Source organism: Cataglyphis hispanica, chromosome 20 (genome assembly GCF_021464435.1).
Source record: "Cataglyphis hispanica isolate Lineage 1 chromosome 20, ULB_Chis1_1.0, whole genome shotgun sequence".
NCBI lineage: Eukaryota > Metazoa > Arthropoda > Insecta > Hymenoptera > Formicidae > Cataglyphis > Cataglyphis hispanica.
In genome coordinates this window covers 615938-635575 of record NC_065973.1, presented here as the reverse complement: position 1 = coordinate 635575, position 19638 = coordinate 615938, and the positions used below count along the sequence as shown (strand labels likewise).

The following is a 19638-nucleotide window of genomic DNA, read 5'->3' as shown; positions in this document are numbered from 1 at the left end:
TAATAACTATACACTCGCGCGCATATATACATAATAAAGGCTGGGAATAAGAATTTATTTCTGTCTGTGTTTTTGAATGAGTCTGTTATTTATAGCTGATCTAATACTACATATGGTTCACGCTTGAAAGCTATATTTATTTTACAATAGTAAGTCGGTGTCTTTTTCAACATCATGTGAAAAGAGATGCATTTATTTATCACATATATTTATATTTACAGTATTGACATTTAAATTGCACAACAAAAAGATGTGAACAATAATTATATAATATCTAAATAAGAAAATATATTAAGCAGATGCAATGTTTTAAAATTAAATTTATGGTATTAAATGTACATTAATATAGGATTATATCTAAATAATAATATAAATCGTAATATAAATTGATACTAGACTAATTCAAATTAAAATTTAAATAATATAGATGGTATGAATAGAAATATTAAAATAATATTAATTAATTTAAATTAATATCAATATAATTTTGATAACGTTATTAATAAATAATAGCCGTAATATTAATTTAATATAACATAGATTAATATTAATTGGACTAAATATTGATCTATATTAAGAACAATATTGAAATTTACGAAAAATTACGGAATAAAAATCTCGAATTTGAGCGCGATAAAAATCGATAAATAATCCACTGAAATTTCTAAGAACTCACTTTTTTTTACAGCGAGAACGGAAATTTTGCTCTTAGCGTATCTGAACAATCAGCATCTCTTCCATAAATATTTCGAAAGCTTACCGTCTTATTCCGTTTCTTTTTCCCTATTTTTTCCCACCCTATCTACGGTCTCGGTTAACAGCAGAACTAGGTCTTTCCGATTCGATTCGAGGTACGTATCTTAGGGCCGACAATTTATACCCCCTCTTTGGAAACCGAACATATGCCATCGGGACAAAGCCTATGCGCCGACGTATGAAAAGAAAAAGCGAGATTGATAGTAGATGGAAACACGAAAATCCGGCAGAGATTACGATGTCGTCCCATTTTTGGCATTGCTATTTGGTATTGATTTTCTTTCAAGAATTACAGATTTAAGAATCTCGAGATCCAGTATAGATTTTGACCTCGTGATTTCCAAAATATTTCGATTTTATCATAACGTTTGAATAATATTTATATGTTATGATAGAATTTTTGAGGTAATTAATTGTTTCCTCTCATTAATTAATTGTATAATTAAATTTATTAATTTAGGGGGAAAGTTACTTTTTTATTATATATATATACATTACTGCTTTTATATTTCTTAATAAAGTTCTTGACAAAAAAATTGATATAAACTTTAAAAAAAAAAAAAAAAAAACAGAATTAGATAAATATTTGTTAAAAGGTAACATGCAGTTAATAATAGATACTTTAATTACCACAATTTTCTTCATTTCATTCTGTTGTGTTCGTTTGGGCGAATTGTATTTCGACAACAATGCAGCAATCGATAAAACCCGAATGTGAAATAAAAATAGGAATATTTAGGGCGTACTCTTGAGAGAGAAAGAAAAAGGAAAGAGAGAAACGATGATCTTTGGCCGTGGACGAGAGAATACGACTTCGTTCGACCCAGTCAAGGGCGAACAACGAGTTTCCGGTTTCCTTAAGCTTTCCTTCATCGAAAGCTTTCAGCGCGGAAGCGAAAGGGTATACATTCACTGCACGAAACCGTTCGTTCTAACCCGAGAGAACGAACATGATTATAAAAGCGCCATTATAGTAGTGCCTGGTCTCTCACTTGTATCGAAAATGAAATACGTTAGAAGGTGCAGGAAACCAATTTTACGCAGGCTCTTTTGTGTATCTCGATATTATTTATGGCATTCAGATGTCTTAAAAGTATTTTAATATAAAATTATTTTGTATTAAAATTATATTGCAGCAATTATTAATATCCTGAGAAATCGTTGTAAAATTTTTATTTTAGGATGATTTCTCAGGATATTAATAATTGCTGCAATATAATTTTTTAAACAAACTACTGTTTAATAATCATAAGAAAAATGACAAAAAAATTTTTTACGACGGTTGATTTTCTTATTGGAAAATACTTTTCTCAATGGCAGACAACACGTGTAATCCTTACGTGTCATGAAAGAATAATGGCGTGACACACGAAGCTTAAATCGATCATAACAGAAAACTTATCTTTGAGCTTATCCTGGGCATAAAACGATGCGATATCATTACATTCCCATGAACGTTCGATCGATATCAATTATGTGTATCTCAAGATATCAATATAAATATTTCAGAGTCGTACTACCCACACATTATAAGAAACTTTAACAAACATTCTGATATACGATAATAAATATTATATTATATAATTTTATTGTTTAAAAACATAAAATATATTAATTTAAAATATAAAGATAAATATGTGACAGTTAATAATACTTTATTAGTCATGCAAATAATCTTAAAAAGTAAGAATAAATATCTGACAATAATCTAAAATAAAAGTAGTTTTACAAAATATTTGATGTACGAAAATTGTTATGAGGAGTGACATAAAGTACATAATTTGATAAAAGTTAAGCAACCCAATGCACGATTACTGATTAAAATTATGAGTTACAAAGGATAGCTACTTCTCAAAAGGATTTCCGTAAACCGAAGCCAAGGAAAAGCCAGTCAGCTGAGCTGCGCTTCGCAATGTAACGGCAAAGAAGAGCCATTTGCATATTCCGACGTGGATTACGATTTGCTACTCCGTGCTTACCGCTTGATACTATCTGCTTTGTGCGCGCAATGAAATACCTCGCTATTGGGCTACCTTTTCTGAATAGTTACAATACTCCGCATTGTAACTATTCAGAATTTACGAAGGCAAATTCTTTTGCAAACTCTTTACTACATTATTGCTTTAGCTTAGAAAAATATCGTGCAGTGGATAACTCTTTTCCTTCTTTCTGTCATACAACAATTATAAAACTTTATTAATGTACGTATATAAAATGTATCGTATAATATTTGCAAAAATTTTGGCTGGAAAAAATGAAATGAAGGGAGAGAAAGATTAAAAGAAAAAATGATTTCAAAGAATTTCTTTCTGTCACTTTCTATCACCACTCTAATAAATAAACAAGAAATTCAATCAATTATTATAAAAAATTCTATATTAATAGAATTGTATGAAAATAATAATCATTCTATTATAATTCCTAAATCAATTATATATAATAAATAAAATCAATTATATATAATAAATAAAACCTCACAAACATAAACATAATAAACCTTATTAATATTATAAATGAATAAATTAACAAATTAAAAATTACCTAGAATAATAAAAATTATTTCTTTAACTCCACAAATTAATATTTTATTTATATAAACTACCTAAGCTTAATAATTACTTTTATAATTTTTAATATATTAACCCTAAATTTAAAATTAATAAAACTAAAGGTCAAACATGAATAAAAAACTAAATATTAACATTTTTAATATATGATAAAAGCCATATATCTCAGGTCCACTTAAATTGGCGCTAATTAATGCGTATACAGTAAAGCCTAGTAGTTTGTAGTTATTAATTTTGAATTCTTTTTATGTATTAATTTTAATGCTTATTTTTTGTCTGTAAATATTAATAAAAGATTCTCTTTTTATGATACATCTTATCCAATTATAGATCTTCACTAATGTACAAGATTGCTAATGTATACGTTTCATTTATTTAATATAAATTCTTTCTTGATAAATACATTTTGATAAATGGCTTATCAACTATCAAGAGAAATAACGTTTTATTTTAAAAGTCTACTTTATAAATAAACACGCGACGGTTGCAAATAAATTATCATTGAGCGTGTGTATAATGAAAATCAAAAAGCAAAGAACGTCCTGCAGCGTAGACAGTGATATTTCCGAACAAATAAACCAATTAGCAGTAGCTATTAATCAAGTTTTATTCAGAATATTTGTCCATTGCTCTTGCGCAAATAAGCTTTTCCATAATAAAAACATACACATATAATCACAGTGTCCCAATAAAAATCTATATCAACTAAAAACAGAGATTCAATCTTGCGAATTACAGACAATTTATTAATCAAATATCGGTGACAAATAAAAATGAAAATAAGAAAGAAAAAGATGTAAGATTATCAATCAAACTTAGATTTTATTTTAGATTTATATTTTATTTTTTTAGATATAATATTTTTATTTCGTTTGTTATATCTTCTTTTTCTTTTTTTTTTTAATAGCGAGTTGATAATTGTATAGTTTTTATTTGATTATTTCAACGAATCCGGAAATTTTATCTTATTAATTGGGTTATTAATTGCTTTAAACGTTTACACAATCGATATATATATATATATATATATATATATATATATATATATATATGCAGATTCAATTTGTTGCCAATTAGTTGAATTCATTTAGCCTTAATTTAGGTTGATATTTGTAATATTCATTACTAAAATGGCAATGAGAATTTGTATAAACAAGCAATTATTAGACTACAAAAAGTCGCGCGATAATACGTAATGATAACTACATAATTATTTGTTTTAACATTTATTCTGGACGGTTGAATTTTCCATGAACTTTAAATGTCACAAATAAACGAAACAAAACTCACGTTATTGAAGCATTTGGCGAAAAAGGAAATCGATCAATCGAGCATGTAATTCATGCGCGGACGCTCGTGTAAGTAAATTTTGTTTGTGTTGCAGCTATGCAAATTCTGCGTATTGCTGTACTGCAGATTCCCGTATTATATGCTTAACAAAGGGCGATTATAATTAGCTTTTGAACGATAAAGAAGAACAATAGGACGCGACGTATAATGGAGAACAGTTGAGCGGGCAGAAACTGTCAACTGACGCGGACATTTTGCGAAATAACCGTGCATTACTGCATACGCATTAATTAGTGCCAATTTATGTCCACCTGAGATGTGTGGCCTTTAACATGACATTAATAATATGTCAGCATTTGATTTTTTATTTAAAAAAAAAAAAAAAAGATTTTTTTTAATAATTTTATTTTTTCCGGATCTTTCTCTCCCTTCATTTCATGTTTAATTAATTAAAATTTGTTTTTTGGAAAAATGTTTGATAAAAATATTTTTTTATACACAAAGATACACAAAGATTTATTTAAAATAACAAAGAATACGAAGATTACGTTTTATTTAATTTAACAATTTGCTTAATGCAATGAATTATTTAATATGATTAATTTAATATAACGATTTACTTAATTTAATAATTTATTTGATATACATATATGACAATCTATTTAATAATGACATGTTTAACTAATAATTTATTTTGTGTGATGATTTATGTCAACAATAGTTTCGCTCGTTACACAAGCAATTTTGAACGTTACAGCATCAAAGCTTCATCCGCAATTACTACTACAGTTTACGCTTCGTGTTTGTTCAAAATCAATGCAATCGAGTCATTCTGTTGTAATATTTGATTCTCATCATTCAAAATTCAGTCAAGAGCAGTCGCGATATTTGCATATTTTCCTCTTTAATTAAAAACTAGGTCAATTTTTATAACTGACAAAAATATAATTGCAAAAACATGTCTTTCTATCACAAGCATTTAAAAATTTTTTTATATTTAATTTTGAAGATGCATAAGAGAGAATCTCTCTATCTCATTATCAATTTTCAATCTTTTTTTTAAATGGTGACAATTTATATTTATTTCCAATTGATTTTATTAGTTTTTCAAACTAGGATTAGAATTAAAATTAAATTAAAAAAAAAATCATTTTACGTGAAATAAAAATTTGTCCTGTGAATATGGAATAAAAAATAAATGCATATTCTATATGAAATAGAAAAAAGTGTTTCGATTTTGTTTTACAAACAATGAAATTTTAATAGAATGGAGTTTGCAAATTTGTCGTGAATCGCTGGGATGACACGCAATTTTAACCGTCGGTGTGATGTAGAAATAAAACATTCACGGCCATTTATATCGATAATAGTGCAGCCGTTATCTTGAAGTGCATACCGCGAGAAAGGAAACGATGAGTTTGGCGACGATAATAAAGCGATAAATTCGGCGCGTCACGATGGCGTCGGCGATAACGGCGATTCACCATCGGCCGCGAAAAGATTTGGCGGTCGAAGGTTAAGGTTGCACACGAGCCAATTTTTGTTAGTACTTTCCTCTTGGCTGACTGCGCTGGCAAACAAGCCAACCATTGGCGATCTATTGAACTTGACACGCGATGGATGTGAGAACGGAACGCATTTCTTTTCTCTCTCTTTCTCTCACTCTTGCTCCGTGACAGAAACGTCCTTCGGCTATTTGTCTTACATCTCACCCGTTTATTTGTCGGCAAACAGTGGAACAGAGGAATTTTCCTCGTGTTTATGAGAGCGAAACAGCTGACTTTTCACAATTTGATATAATTTTTAATAAAAATATTTTTTTATGATTTATGAAGACACTACAAAAAGTTTTATTCAGTGATTATTTTATATTTCTGGAGAACGTGTTTATTTTTGGAATATAAACATGAATTTTTAACAAGAATTTGCAATGCACATATATTTTTAATGTGGAATTATATATTTCAATTGTAAATTAAAATTAAAAGTTAACACAAAATGTTAATGGAATTTTAATTTGAAACGTAACTACTTAATAATAAAAATATAGAAATGTATTATTTAATAATATTATTTAATGATATTTATTCAAATCTATCTCTTTCTTTTAAAGAATAAAATTTTAGCAATTTTATTCCTTTTTTTTTCTTTCTCTTGAGTAAACAATAAAAGCGGCCGAACGAATTCGTTTTTCCTTTATTCGCGGAGAATGAACAAAGACTGCGGAATGAGAACATTGCTGTATTGTCGCTGATGGCTTTCTCTGCGGTATTCAATATTCGCATTTACGGAAAAATTTATTACCTAATACACGTTCCACGAGAAAAAGGGCGATTGTTTAGAATCAATTAGAGCAATGTTAAATAATAGATTAAATTAAATTAAATTAAAAATTTGAAAACTGTTAGAAAGAGAGAAATATTAGTATAGATGGAAATTTTTATTTAAATTTTATTTAAAAATATTCCAGTATATTGTCCACTTATTTGTTAATAAATTATTGAGTGTTTAAAATTATGTTATAGATTTTTTGTATTTTTTGAAGTTTTATATATTTTTTTAAATTTTGATAAATTCTTGTTTGAATGAGAAAAATGCTGTTAAAACGATTCTACATTATAAAGATGGCTTTCTGTCAAGTCTTTTTTTTTTCATTCTTTTGTCTCCTTCTTTGTTTTTCGTCAATTTCGGCATTGTTCTACACACTTCGTTCGTCGATAACTACAGTCTCGCTCGTAGGGAACTCCGACATCTGTACCGTGCCAAGTCCCTGGCTGGCTGCTGGAAAATTGGAAGTTCCGCACTGACCGTGTTTTACGTCATTTATCACATCGTGTGACACAAAAAGCTCTGCTCGCTCCTCGCGAAAAAGTTGCTAGGACACGTTCAAATGTGATTTATATAAAATACAACGGTATTACATCCATTATTGAAGTAGCTAGAAATACTCCCGCAAACTTTTTATGTTGAATGAAGTTTTTGCCTCATATAAGCCATCATTTCGTATAATAAATAAATTTTTCCGTTTTTTATTCATATATATTTATGTCCACTTATGTTTTATGCAATTTAATTCTAAATATGTACATATGTATGGAGACATAATGTATTATCTTTTTTTTTTATAAATTGTTTTTATGAAAAATCTATGCTCTTTGCAATCTTAAAAAGTTAATCGTTTAATGAAAAGGCTACGCTTGTTTTTTATAAAGCGGTTAACATTTTATATATATATATTTTTAATACATGAAATATATTTTATATTCTTTTACATTTTTTTGCAATATATTGTTTATAATATTTACATATTATAGTATTTACATATATAATATTTCCATATTATATTTATATGTTATACAAATTTTTTATTTAAACTAGAAATATGTATTGGAGAGAGAAAAAAAAAAGGAGGGAACGGTCTCGGTCTCGGTCACGACTGTCAGGCTCATTGCACGCGTCGTTTATACACGGTGGACCTTGCCACCACTTTTGCTGCCACACATATCGCCTTTCTCTCTTCTCGAGATTCTATCTAAACTACCGCTTTTTACGGGCATGCAACCGCTTGCGCGGCACTGATGCACGAACGCCCTTAACCTCGCGTGGCTTCGATCGGGGATGATAGGAGTGGTGGCGCACAATGGTATATCTACACGGACAAAAAACTGAACTTTTTTGAATGTATTTAGAAAATATTTGAACGTAATTCCTCAAATTATTGGCTAACGATGTCATATATACAAATATATAATCATATATAAATTGATACATATGTATCACATATATAAAAAGAAGAGGTAAAACAAGATAAATTGATATATAAAATTAAAATTTTAATATCAATATAGGACGTAATATAGAAAAATTGAATACAATGTAAATATTAATATCTGATATAAGAAGTTAAATATCCGACAGATAATAATAGGGATGATTCTTTTAAAGTGATATTGCCTTCTACCTTTGAGGAATTTTTTTTTTTTTTTTGATACCAAAAGCTAGGACAAATCAGTCGTGTTTGTTCTCACTGCAAGTATTCTCGATACAAGTATCGCCTTCTGAAAGTTGGAAGCGGAGGAAGTTTGCCCAGATGCCTAATCAGACTTCCATTTACCACGCGGTGAAGTGATTTCGAGCGTAACTTATCGTTATATCGAATCGCGGAGCCTTCTTACCGGAAGCTAGAACCGCGCGAGAACGTGATACGCTTGTATTGTATATACTAGACCAGAACTATGTGTCTATCAATGTTCCTCGGGCAACTAAAATTGCGTTTGTCTTCTCTTTGTCGAGAGTTTGTAGGCGAGTAAATTTACAATTGAACTATTTAATTCCGAAAATTAAATAGTGAAAGTGTGCACCTAAATGAGAAAATAATGCTAAATCTTGCTCTTTTTGATCGTATACATATATACAATATATTGATATACTACAAACAAGCATTATTTTACAACAAAAAATTATTGTGTGCAATAGAAGGAGAATTAATTTAATTCGTTTCAGACGGCAACATTTTCCATGATTTTTTTTTCACAATTAGCGCAATCGATTTCGATCGAGCGAACATATTTGCAAATACAAATATTGAGAATATATTTTACATCTAAAGAAGCTTTCGAGCACAAACATTTGTGCGACACGTTTTGTCGACGTTTTGCGACTGCGATTGTCAGATATAGACGATATAGCGGCACTATTGTAAATTAAATTCTTGATTAAAAAGTGAAATTGGACGTGTATTAATCTATTTTGCAATTCTTGCAAACTATGTTTGTATTTCGCTATATGTAGTTGACCGAATCGACGTTTATTTGGGAAAAAAAAAAACATTTGTCCAATAGTTTGTTTTATTCTTTTTATGGCTATTTTCATAGCTTTTTATAGGAAATAATTTTTGATTGATTATTAACTAATCTTTTTTGTGTAAAAATATTTTTATTCTTGAAAGAAATTTTTAATTTATTTGATATGCATACATATTTAGCGAAAAGTATTTTATATTTTATATATTTGATTATAAAAGTAAAAAATTAGTGATTTTCGAAATATATATAAAATATATAATCTAAAATATAAGCCTGGAAAAATAAAAAATTTTTTAAAAATGTAAAGAATAGAAGATATAATTTAAAATAATCAAAAAACGATTTTTTAAATGTGTACATAATAATTTTTCAAGGAAATACAAAATGGGTATTTTTTTCTTTAAACATGATTTATTAAAGGATATAAAAGCTTTGATTGCGAAATTGGTTTTTTCTACTTTGGTTTCTTCTCTTATGCCATTCTTGGTATATTTGTTCATAGTGGAAAGCTAAATTTAACTGTCCCGAGTTCTAGGCAACCCCAATGTGTATATACCGTGTGGGAAAATAATGTTTACCTAATTATACCTCGCGTGGGTCAAGCCGCGTGCTGGCGACGGAGTTATAGTGCAATTCTGTTTCGTGGCGAAATTAAGTTCTCACCTTGCTCTCTCTCATGCTCGTCTGCTTAGCATAACCGTGGTTAGTGACGTATTTACATTTATTACGCGGATTCCTTAATTTATTCTTGTTATTACTTCTCGGCTTGTTCTTTCCGTGAGATTCACTTTTTGAATTACTAACGCGAAGCTTTCAGCATGAAACAGGATCTTATACATTTTAAAGATAAAATTTCAAATCTAGAGAATATAATGAAAAGGAAAATAATAGATAAAATAACGGGTGAACAAAAATTTCTCTAGTATCTCTCATACTTCTTATCATCATTTTAAAATACAAATGCGAACTTAGGGTTAAATTTATTGCACTTGATTGACCGAACTTTGGGATATTACGTCGTCGTTGGCGAAAATCCTGTGACAATCGATGTCCTTCATAACGCATTAGCGACCCAATTAATACCTCGCTGAAACTAATTTAATGAGGCTTGTTCCATGAGGTTTGCACGATATTATTTGCGAAATTCGAGTGAGAGAGAAAGGAAGGAGGAGGGATAGAGAGAGAAAGGAAACGGTGGTTTTAGTCCGGGTTTCTGTTCGGGAAATAGCTTCCGATTTCGGAAATTGCCAGGCGGGATATTGGTTCTCGTTCCTCGCCGATAATATTTACGATACCTTCCGCCTTCCGTGTGTGAATTTCACGTAGATACATTAAGTTTGCAACACATGGAACTGCTGTCTCATCGAGAACTCTATTTCGTACAGCATAAATTTGCAAAAATAATATAATTTTTGTTTGTAGCAATGTTTCTCTCTCCGTGTTATTTAGTCCATTTCGATTTTTTAATATCTCTGTAGTATTGTAGTTTTCTTTGATATTTGTCGTACAATTTTTTATTCCATACAATTCTATACGATATGTTTTGTTGCCTCAAACATTGCAAAATAATCTCTCATTTAATTAAATATTTATTTCACTATATGCTGAGTATTGTATTTTTATATCAACAATATATGCGAATATTATGACAAACTTAAAATATTATAAAAAAAATTGAAAAATAAAGAAATAGAAATAAACGAGGAATAAGTGTATTATAAGATATAGAGAATTGTTAATAAAAAACGCATATCATATAAAATTGCGTTTTTATATCTGTTAATTATAAGCAGCATAATTTTATTTTTTAATTTATGCTTTGCTTTTTAAATCTCTTTTAAAGACTTTTCTTTTAATCTGTCAAAAGACATATATTTCAATTATATAACAGATTATTTACATAATATTTCCGATAATCTTTTTCAAAAATAATCCTTCTTATATATTTTCCAAGAATAATCATATTTTTATAAAAAAAAGTAGCTAATTACTTTTAGAAAAAGCTAACAAAAATAATTCCTATCTCAGTGATATTTTTTTCTCTCATCGAGACTGAAAAGATACATTGCTGGCATGGAAGCACTGTAGATTTGATGGGATTTAATTGAATTTTCAGACTGTCCAAGTCTGAGATAAAAGCCCTACTAATGAAAACGCCTGATAAAACGGAATGGAGCCATATGCAAATCTGTTGATTACTCTCTCGTGTATTCGTCCCATGTATTTAAAATCTTCTTTCGCAAAAGGTTCAATCTCAGAGGTAGCTTCATACCTATTTCTCTTTTTTCCCCTTTTTTGTCTAGCCATCTCTATTTATTAAAGGATATAATAATTTCCTTCATTATCGTACATAATTATATTTCGAAATACGATTTTGATAATAGGAATAGTTCAAATTTTGTGAAAGCATGTATAGAAATATATATTCTCGATCGTCTGCGTGTATATTAAGCGCTGGCGACCAATTTCGGTTTTATCTAACAAATGAACTAGCTTCACATATATACACGCAGTGGGCGTGTGTATGTACATATGAAGGTAGTTCATTCGCTGAATATAATTTCATTGAAGTATATATGCAAGTAGATATGCATATTCACATTCAGCTGTTCAAGTTATAGAAATTACGCGCAATTTTCATTAATTAGAGAATACGTTATTAATTCATTTCGATAACCATATAACTAGAACTTTTATTTTTAAATAATTTCTCAATATATTGACGTCGTCAAACTTATTAAAATTTTTAAAATGATTAAAATTGGATTTAAGAATCAAAATTTTATATGACATCTGTTATGTATTATACACTGTATTGAAAAAATTGGAAAAATTAAAAAGAGTTTAACGTAAACTAGATAATAAATATATTACTTAAATAAATATTTTTTTTTAATTATTATGTAGAATATTTGATTATTCTTGTAATAATAATTTCAATAATTTTATTATTTTATCTTAAAAAAAAATTGTTTGTAATTTTTCAAAAATTACTCTTTTTAAAGAAAAAAATTTGAGGGAAAATAATTATTTTGAATTCAACCTATAAATTACTCTTATAAATTTGAAAATTTTCTCTTTGGAATATTACAGTTCTATCGAATCTACCCACGCGAATTGTTATGACACCCATGGTCGATGAGAATAGCTGGAACGATGATTTTATTAATGGACCACAAAATCCTATTTTCCCGCGCGAATAATGCTACCATTTTCGATTGCCAATAATGGGAGATAATTGCAAACCGCTCTCATCATTGCACAAATCGTGTTAAAGATTTTGCATCCTATAAATCTCACATCTTTGATCAAAATAATAATCACTGAAAAATATATTTTTATATATTTTAAATATTACATCTCTTAGTCCTTGTATTTTTTGTAAAATAAATTTTAATCAAAATTTTCTAAAATTTATACAAAATTTGTTGTTTAAAAATATATAGTTATAAAGATTTTTTAAGCTAAAATAATAAAATTATTGAAATTATTATTACAAGAATAATCAAATATTCTACATAATAATTAAAAAAAAATATTTATTTAAGTAATATATTTATTATCTAGTTTACGTTAAACTCTTGGAAATCGTGAATTTTACCTACAATATATCATACTGGGGATGTCTTTTTCGCGCTCGCATAATACAATAGTTTAAGGGAGATAAGTGGATTTTACGCGAGCGAATATTTACCATTTTCGCCAAAATATGCGACAACGCCGTATAACGTTCTCGTATAGCGCGAGAATACGCATTTCAAGTCTCGATTGTCGCGTGAATCATGCAACGCGAATATTACGTGACTCCGTTACGTTAATTCTTATCATTCCGTCGCACAATTCAAGTTTGAAATTTTGCGCATGTAAGACGTTGACACTTTCAGAATTCGAATATTTAACCCACAATATCGAGCGGTGGGCATCTAAAAATCTAGATACTTTTTATTAGAGATTTTAATATAAACATTTATCTTTTTTTTTATGAGAGCCTTCTTTAATTAAAGTTGTTTTTTTTTTTCTGAAATTATCAAAAAATTAAGATACTCAAAGATCGCGCGATCATTACTGAAATTGGTACTTATTATTTCGTCGATTTAATGAAGTTTCTTGTTACGTTATCTCGGGTTACTTGCTCGTTTATCGCACATATACACAGAGACGGACGGAGTTCCACTCACCGTTAACGGCGTGGAGCTCCGTGGGCACCGTGAAATGTGCCGTGTGAAGAGCTAGCTCACCGGTATCGGCGGCGGCCTGCAGCAACATCTGCTGATGATGATGATGCCGGGTGGACGAGCGATGATGATGCACGCTGTTGAGTACGATGTTGCTGGACGTCCGACTAAGAGCTTTCCGTTGTCGGATCGCCTCCTTGTAGATCTTCCAGTACATGATGATCATTACTAGGCCCGGGATCCAAAAGGACACGCAGGAACTGATGAGCGCGTATGGTAGATTCACTCGAAACTCACAGCTCTGGAAAAACACGAGGGAATGAAAAAAATTGTCTCAATTATTAACGTTATAATTTAATGATGTAATAATCCGTCAAAAATAATTAATCTTTTTAACGGTAAATATAATGATAATACGGACAGATATATCTAAACGTAAATTACGCGAAAAATTTATCAAAATTGTTCATTAACGATGAAATAAAATCTTCAAAAATTTTTTAACTATCTCTTTTTTAATGATCTCTCTCTTTTAGAATTCTTAAAGTTCTGATATTTTTAGAATTCGTCAAGTTGTTAAATATCTCGCTATTTTTTTTAAATTTTAAAATGTGTCGTGCGTCAACGAGGATTTCCGGATTATTTATAACTCTTACAAGAGAGAAAAAGAAATAAAAATTCCACGTACCCCCGGGTGCTTCGCCATGTAATCCAGATGTTCCTCGGTCGTGTACCATCCCATGAAGATCGGAATGAAGCTTATCAGTGCCGGTAGTACCCAAGCACTGCCGAGCATGCATCCGACAGTACTCTGTCTCATGATGACGGTGTACTCTAGCGGACTCACTATCGCGTAATATCTGTCCACGCTGATGCAACAGAGGTGAAGGATGCTAGCGGTGCTAAAGTACACGTCCAGAGAGTTCCATAAATCGCACATAACCGCCCCGAACAGCCATTTGCCACCCGAAAGTTCTACCGAGGCATTGAAGGTCATGGCGCACATCGCCACCAGCAGATCGGCCGCTGCCAGACTCACAACATAACAATTGGTGACCACGCGGAGTCTGCGGTGTCTTCGCACGCTGGCGATCACTAACATATTGCCGAGAACGGCCGTGGTGATGATAGCTCCCATGATGATACCCTTGATCACCATCAACGGCACATTCACGTTCTCGGGGAGATTCTCCACCGTCGGGTTTTCTGCCGTCACGTTCGCGCTCGTTGTTGTGGTTGTCGTTGTACCAGTGGCAACGATGGTGTTATTGACGAGGACCGACGAAGACGTGGACTCTATCTGAGGTAATCTCGTTGACATCGTCGCCATTACGTTCAGCATGGTGAAAATGTTGATATTGTAATTCACCGTTTATGTCGCGGAAAACGCTTCTTTTCTCTTGCACGGTCTGGGCTTCATGGTGATCGAAAATTCTCGATGATAGAAAGGGGCGTCGTCCAGTGGATTATCTTTTAGTGATCATTGTGAATTATTTGACTTTCCCTTCTCTTCATCATCGTGATGAAAAAAAAAATAATTAATTAGATGAAATATTATAATGATATTTGATATCTGATATTATATATTAGAAAAATGCTTCTCAAGATTTTTCGAATTAATTATGAGATTTATTGATTGATATTTTGTTGCACATTTTTGAAAATTGAACGAATGATTTATCAATATTTTTCAAAATTTTTTGCAAAAAAATGTTTCTTTTCTTCATTTATGATCGCTTTTATTTATTTCTTCCGCTGGTCCAAATTCTGGTTAATTTATACAACACAGATACATAATCACACGATGTCATTTTGTAATGATAAAAATAACATCACATCGTATAGTATTATCATCTTTGTTCGTCGCTCTTGCTAAAAATAATTTAAATATGTACATATATATATATTTGTCTTTTATATTTATTTTATTTTTTTTTATTTCTTTTTATTCTCTTATTCTTTATTTTCTTTTTTTATTACTCTTGAAAATATTTTTTAAGATCTTTTATTTTTTTCTTATATTTATACATCAAATATATTTTTTATACACCGCAAAGTTATCCCGCGATGTGGATATTTTCTTGCAGAGTGAGAATCATCAACCTCAATTTCCGGATCTAGTCTCTTGAATATTTCCGCAAATATTTCATCATTCTCCGCACAATTCAGTTTAACTTGCATTAAATTGTCCTGCGGTAGTTGTGCACGAATCACTGTTAATTTACGTACATCCATGATTACGTTTATTGCCTGAACGTGAATTGTACCAAGTTGCAGGAACGATGTCAATCAAGATGATAAGAAGGATTAAAACTCCAATTTGATTACCACGTGTGATAATAGTTTAATTAGCATCATCGATCAGTTTAACATCATTTTTTTGACAGGCCGAGATTTTTTGTTACACCGCTAAAATGATAAAAAATTATATAACATATAGAATGCGCGTTGTGAACGCGATTTATCAGATTTACGATTTATTAAATTTAATCGATAGAAATAAATTTATTTATTTTAATCAACTAGCTTTGGCCGGCAGGAAACTCGAAGGATTCTCATTAAACGTGAGCGTAATTTAATTGCTTAAATTCTTTTTTAAAGTATAATATCTGGAATATTTTAATTTTAATAATTCTAATTTATTAATATTAAATTTATGCATTAATATTGTGAATATATGTCATTGATAACTCTGCGACGTTTCGTGAAACTTTTATGTAGAACATTATCAACAATCGTGATCATAGATTAATATATTTAAGCTTTCGCTTTAAAGTTGAATATGCGGTATCCTTGTTAACGTACTTGTTAATGTATTTGCGCGAAATATATGATAGATATTAATACGCGAAGGGCTCTTGAAACTTTCAGACTGGAAGAGAGAGAGAGAGAGAGAGGGGGTTATCTAAATGTTTAAGGATATATATATATATATATATATATATATATATATATATATATATATATATGCTGTAGGTGATGTTAAGAGGATTTGCTTGCAGACCCTTATATAATCGCTTCTAGCTATCTATAATTATACGAGATTCCGCTATATTTCTTAGCAGACCTCTATCAATATCAAGAGGTGTCTAATAAAATCATTTGTTGAAAGCATTCATGCGAAATCCGTCTCCTTTCTCTCTTGAACAAAATATATTACTGGAACAAAATATATTAAAGAAAGGAAAAAAAAATTATAAAAATATAATAAATTTTCTTTTAATATATCATTCTACTATTTTACATGATTTTTTTTATCATAAGTAAATGCGAAAAAGCTTCTTTTAATCAAGACTTCGAGGAAACGCGCGGCTATTCAAATTGATTATGTGAATCTCAGACGCATTATCGCTTTTAAAAAGAGGCCAGCTCAGCGCAAGATTACTTTATCCTATTTTATTCCTCGGCATTATAAAGCGGTAAGAGATATCCTCCGGATGCGAAGTAATCGCACGACTGATATGTCGACCTAATGAAACAGCGGGCGGATTCTCGAGATACCGCTCGCTCGCTCGCTCGCTCGCGGCGATCTTTAATTACTATGTCGTCATCGGCGGAATGGTGACATAGTGGCAGCGTATTAGATGTAAAAAGGAGGTTAATAACTTGCTGGATCTTTCAGCAGAAATATTCGGAATGGAGGAAAGAAAATTTCTTGAATAGCGATCAACGAGATGCATTCCGACGAAAGATTCTTAGTTTATTTTTTATTCATACTAGTAATTACTCTCGAAAATAATTTTTTACATTAATATTAATTAGTTTTTACATAATTATTAGTATTATTTCGTTATTATATTCGGTAAATGTAAGAATATATATTGTTCGAGACTAAAAATAGTCTAATAAATGAATAAAAGTTTTCCAGGAGTTAAAAATATCTCGTTTTCGTCATAACTGAATTTTTAATAATACATTAATTGTTTTGTGTTATTAAATAAATTGTGCTATTAAATAAAGAATAATTAACTTATTTATTCAAATTTAATGGGTAAGTTTATTTTGTAAGGAAAATTCGAAAAGAGCTTGGAGAGACAATCTTGAATCTTTCATGAATCGTTATTTTAGTTTTAACTTTAAAGATGTGACTTTCACAAGAAATATTCAACAATATTTATACAAAGAGAATCTTAAAATTTCTATCTTGAATCTTTTCTTTTAATTTTTATCTCAAGAATTTGATTAAAAAAAAAAAAAAACATTTTAAAGATATTTACAGAAGAAGAGTCTCCAAACCTTTTTTTTTGCATTTTTCAATAATTTTTATTTTGAGAGTTGTACTTTCTATTATTTAGAGGGGACCTTTTCGATCGTAAAAATGTCAATATCATTTTTCTTTGGAATTTAAATTGCAAAGGGGCACTACTACGTCATAAATTCTTTTAACGAAGGAATAAATATGCGTACTGTAGAATTTAAATTGCTTTCAATTTGAAGCTTCTTTCACCCTCAGGTAATTATTAAATACGATACAAAAAATAAAAACTTAAATAACGGTTTTTATTTAAAATAATTTGATATATACTTTATATATATAATAGATCAAAGAATAGATCAAAGAAATTAAAAAAATGTAAATTAACGAATTAAATTTAAATTAAGAAGAATCTAAAAATAGAATTCATTTGATGGTCATATGTGGATGTATGTATCTAGTTTGATATCGGGGAGTTATTTTTTTTTATTATAAAATCTCTAATATTCTACTAATGACTTTTTATATAGGCAATTGTAAAAGAAAATCTTTACGTTTATATTATTGCTACGACTAGCAGAAAATGAATCAATTAAGCGTATTTCTGCCAATACAAATAAAGGGAATGTGCCGTTCTCTGACGTTGTGTTATATTTGAATCGCAGCGAATCACAGCTTACAAATAATAATCAAATGCTCGCGTGTTTACGGGGAATCCAATTCTGAAAGTGAAGAATCAGCATTCTCGCGAGGAGCTTTCTTGTCGGATCAAGAATTTTATCCTACGTGAGGTGTAAAAGAGAAAAGGAAATCCGAACGTTTAGATATCAATAACATCTCTCCTCAATTGTTTTAGATCATGAAAAAAAAAAAAAACACTGAAATTGAAAATATATCTATATGAAGAAATACTTTAGAAAATGAAAAAAATATATAGATGTTAAAAAAAAATAATAATAAGTGAGAAAGAATGAGAGAATAATAAATGAGAAAGAAAAAAAATCGGAAAAATCGGAAACAGTTTTGAGTTATCGTAACAATATGAACATTTATTGTATTTTTTAGTTATTGTTTTTTGCATTTATTGAGAGAGAGAGAGAGAGAGAGATAAACATACTGTCAGAGTCGATATAACGAATAAATTTGTTAACTATATATGCAATTCACTATAGCAATGCAATCAAAATTTGAATTCGTATCAATTATTGCGCCAGTATGACAAATATTGGGCAAATTCTCGCCGCTTCGATTTGTCAACAAATTTGTTTTTTTCTTTTTTTGTTTTTTATGAATAACCATTTCGATTCTCGTTTCGTTTCGTTCAATCAATTCGATAGATTGACTAAAATTGTGAATAGAGTTAATCAACAGAAACAAGAAACTACAAACCAAAATCTAAAAGCATTGCAGAGTATAGTGTTACAAAGGGCATATTGTGTATATAGAAAAGCTTGCAATATAGATACACAATATTCAGCTTGATTAGTATAAAGCAATATTTTTGTTTTTATACTTTCTGTTTCTCTCTGTCTCTCTCTCTCTCTCTCTCTCTCTCTCTTTCTGTATATATTTAATATGTGGAAAATCAGATATTATTATAATTACACACCACACAAAAATGATATTTCTGTGCCATGTAGATCGCACAAATTTCGCACGACATGAGTCGGCGCGTCATTTTCCGGCGTGTCAAAAAAATGCAACTCTTAAATTTTGTGAATATATATATATATGAGTGAATACGCGTATGTTCTCCTTTCTTTCACGAACATTATATAAAACTTTATGCTGAAACGTAGCACGATGTAATAATCGTCACACTGGCTGACAGCCGGGCAGTTTTCGTTGGG

The 19638-nt window shown here is 29.9% G+C and overlaps 1 protein-coding gene across 5 annotated transcripts in view; it reads right to left on the bottom strand.

Moving 5' to 3' along the window:
- Positions 1-19638, bottom strand: part of LOC126857016 (octopamine receptor beta-3R-like) — a 66104-nt gene that overhangs the window by 42756 nt on the left and 3710 nt on the right. The window contains exons 2-3 of one of the 5 annotated variants that reach the window (XM_050606083.1): positions 14282-15843; positions 13597-13894 (exon numbers count right to left, since the gene is read on the bottom strand). In XM_050606083.1, the coding sequence (XP_050462040.1) occupies positions 13597-13894; positions 14282-14935 (952 nt within the window). In that variant the 5' untranslated portion in view covers positions 14936-15843. Of the gene's footprint in view, positions 1-13596; positions 13895-14281; positions 16003-19638 lie in introns of those variants that run through there. The other 4 variants (XM_050606084.1, XM_050606082.1, XM_050606087.1 and 1 more) reach the window with 4 other exon arrangements.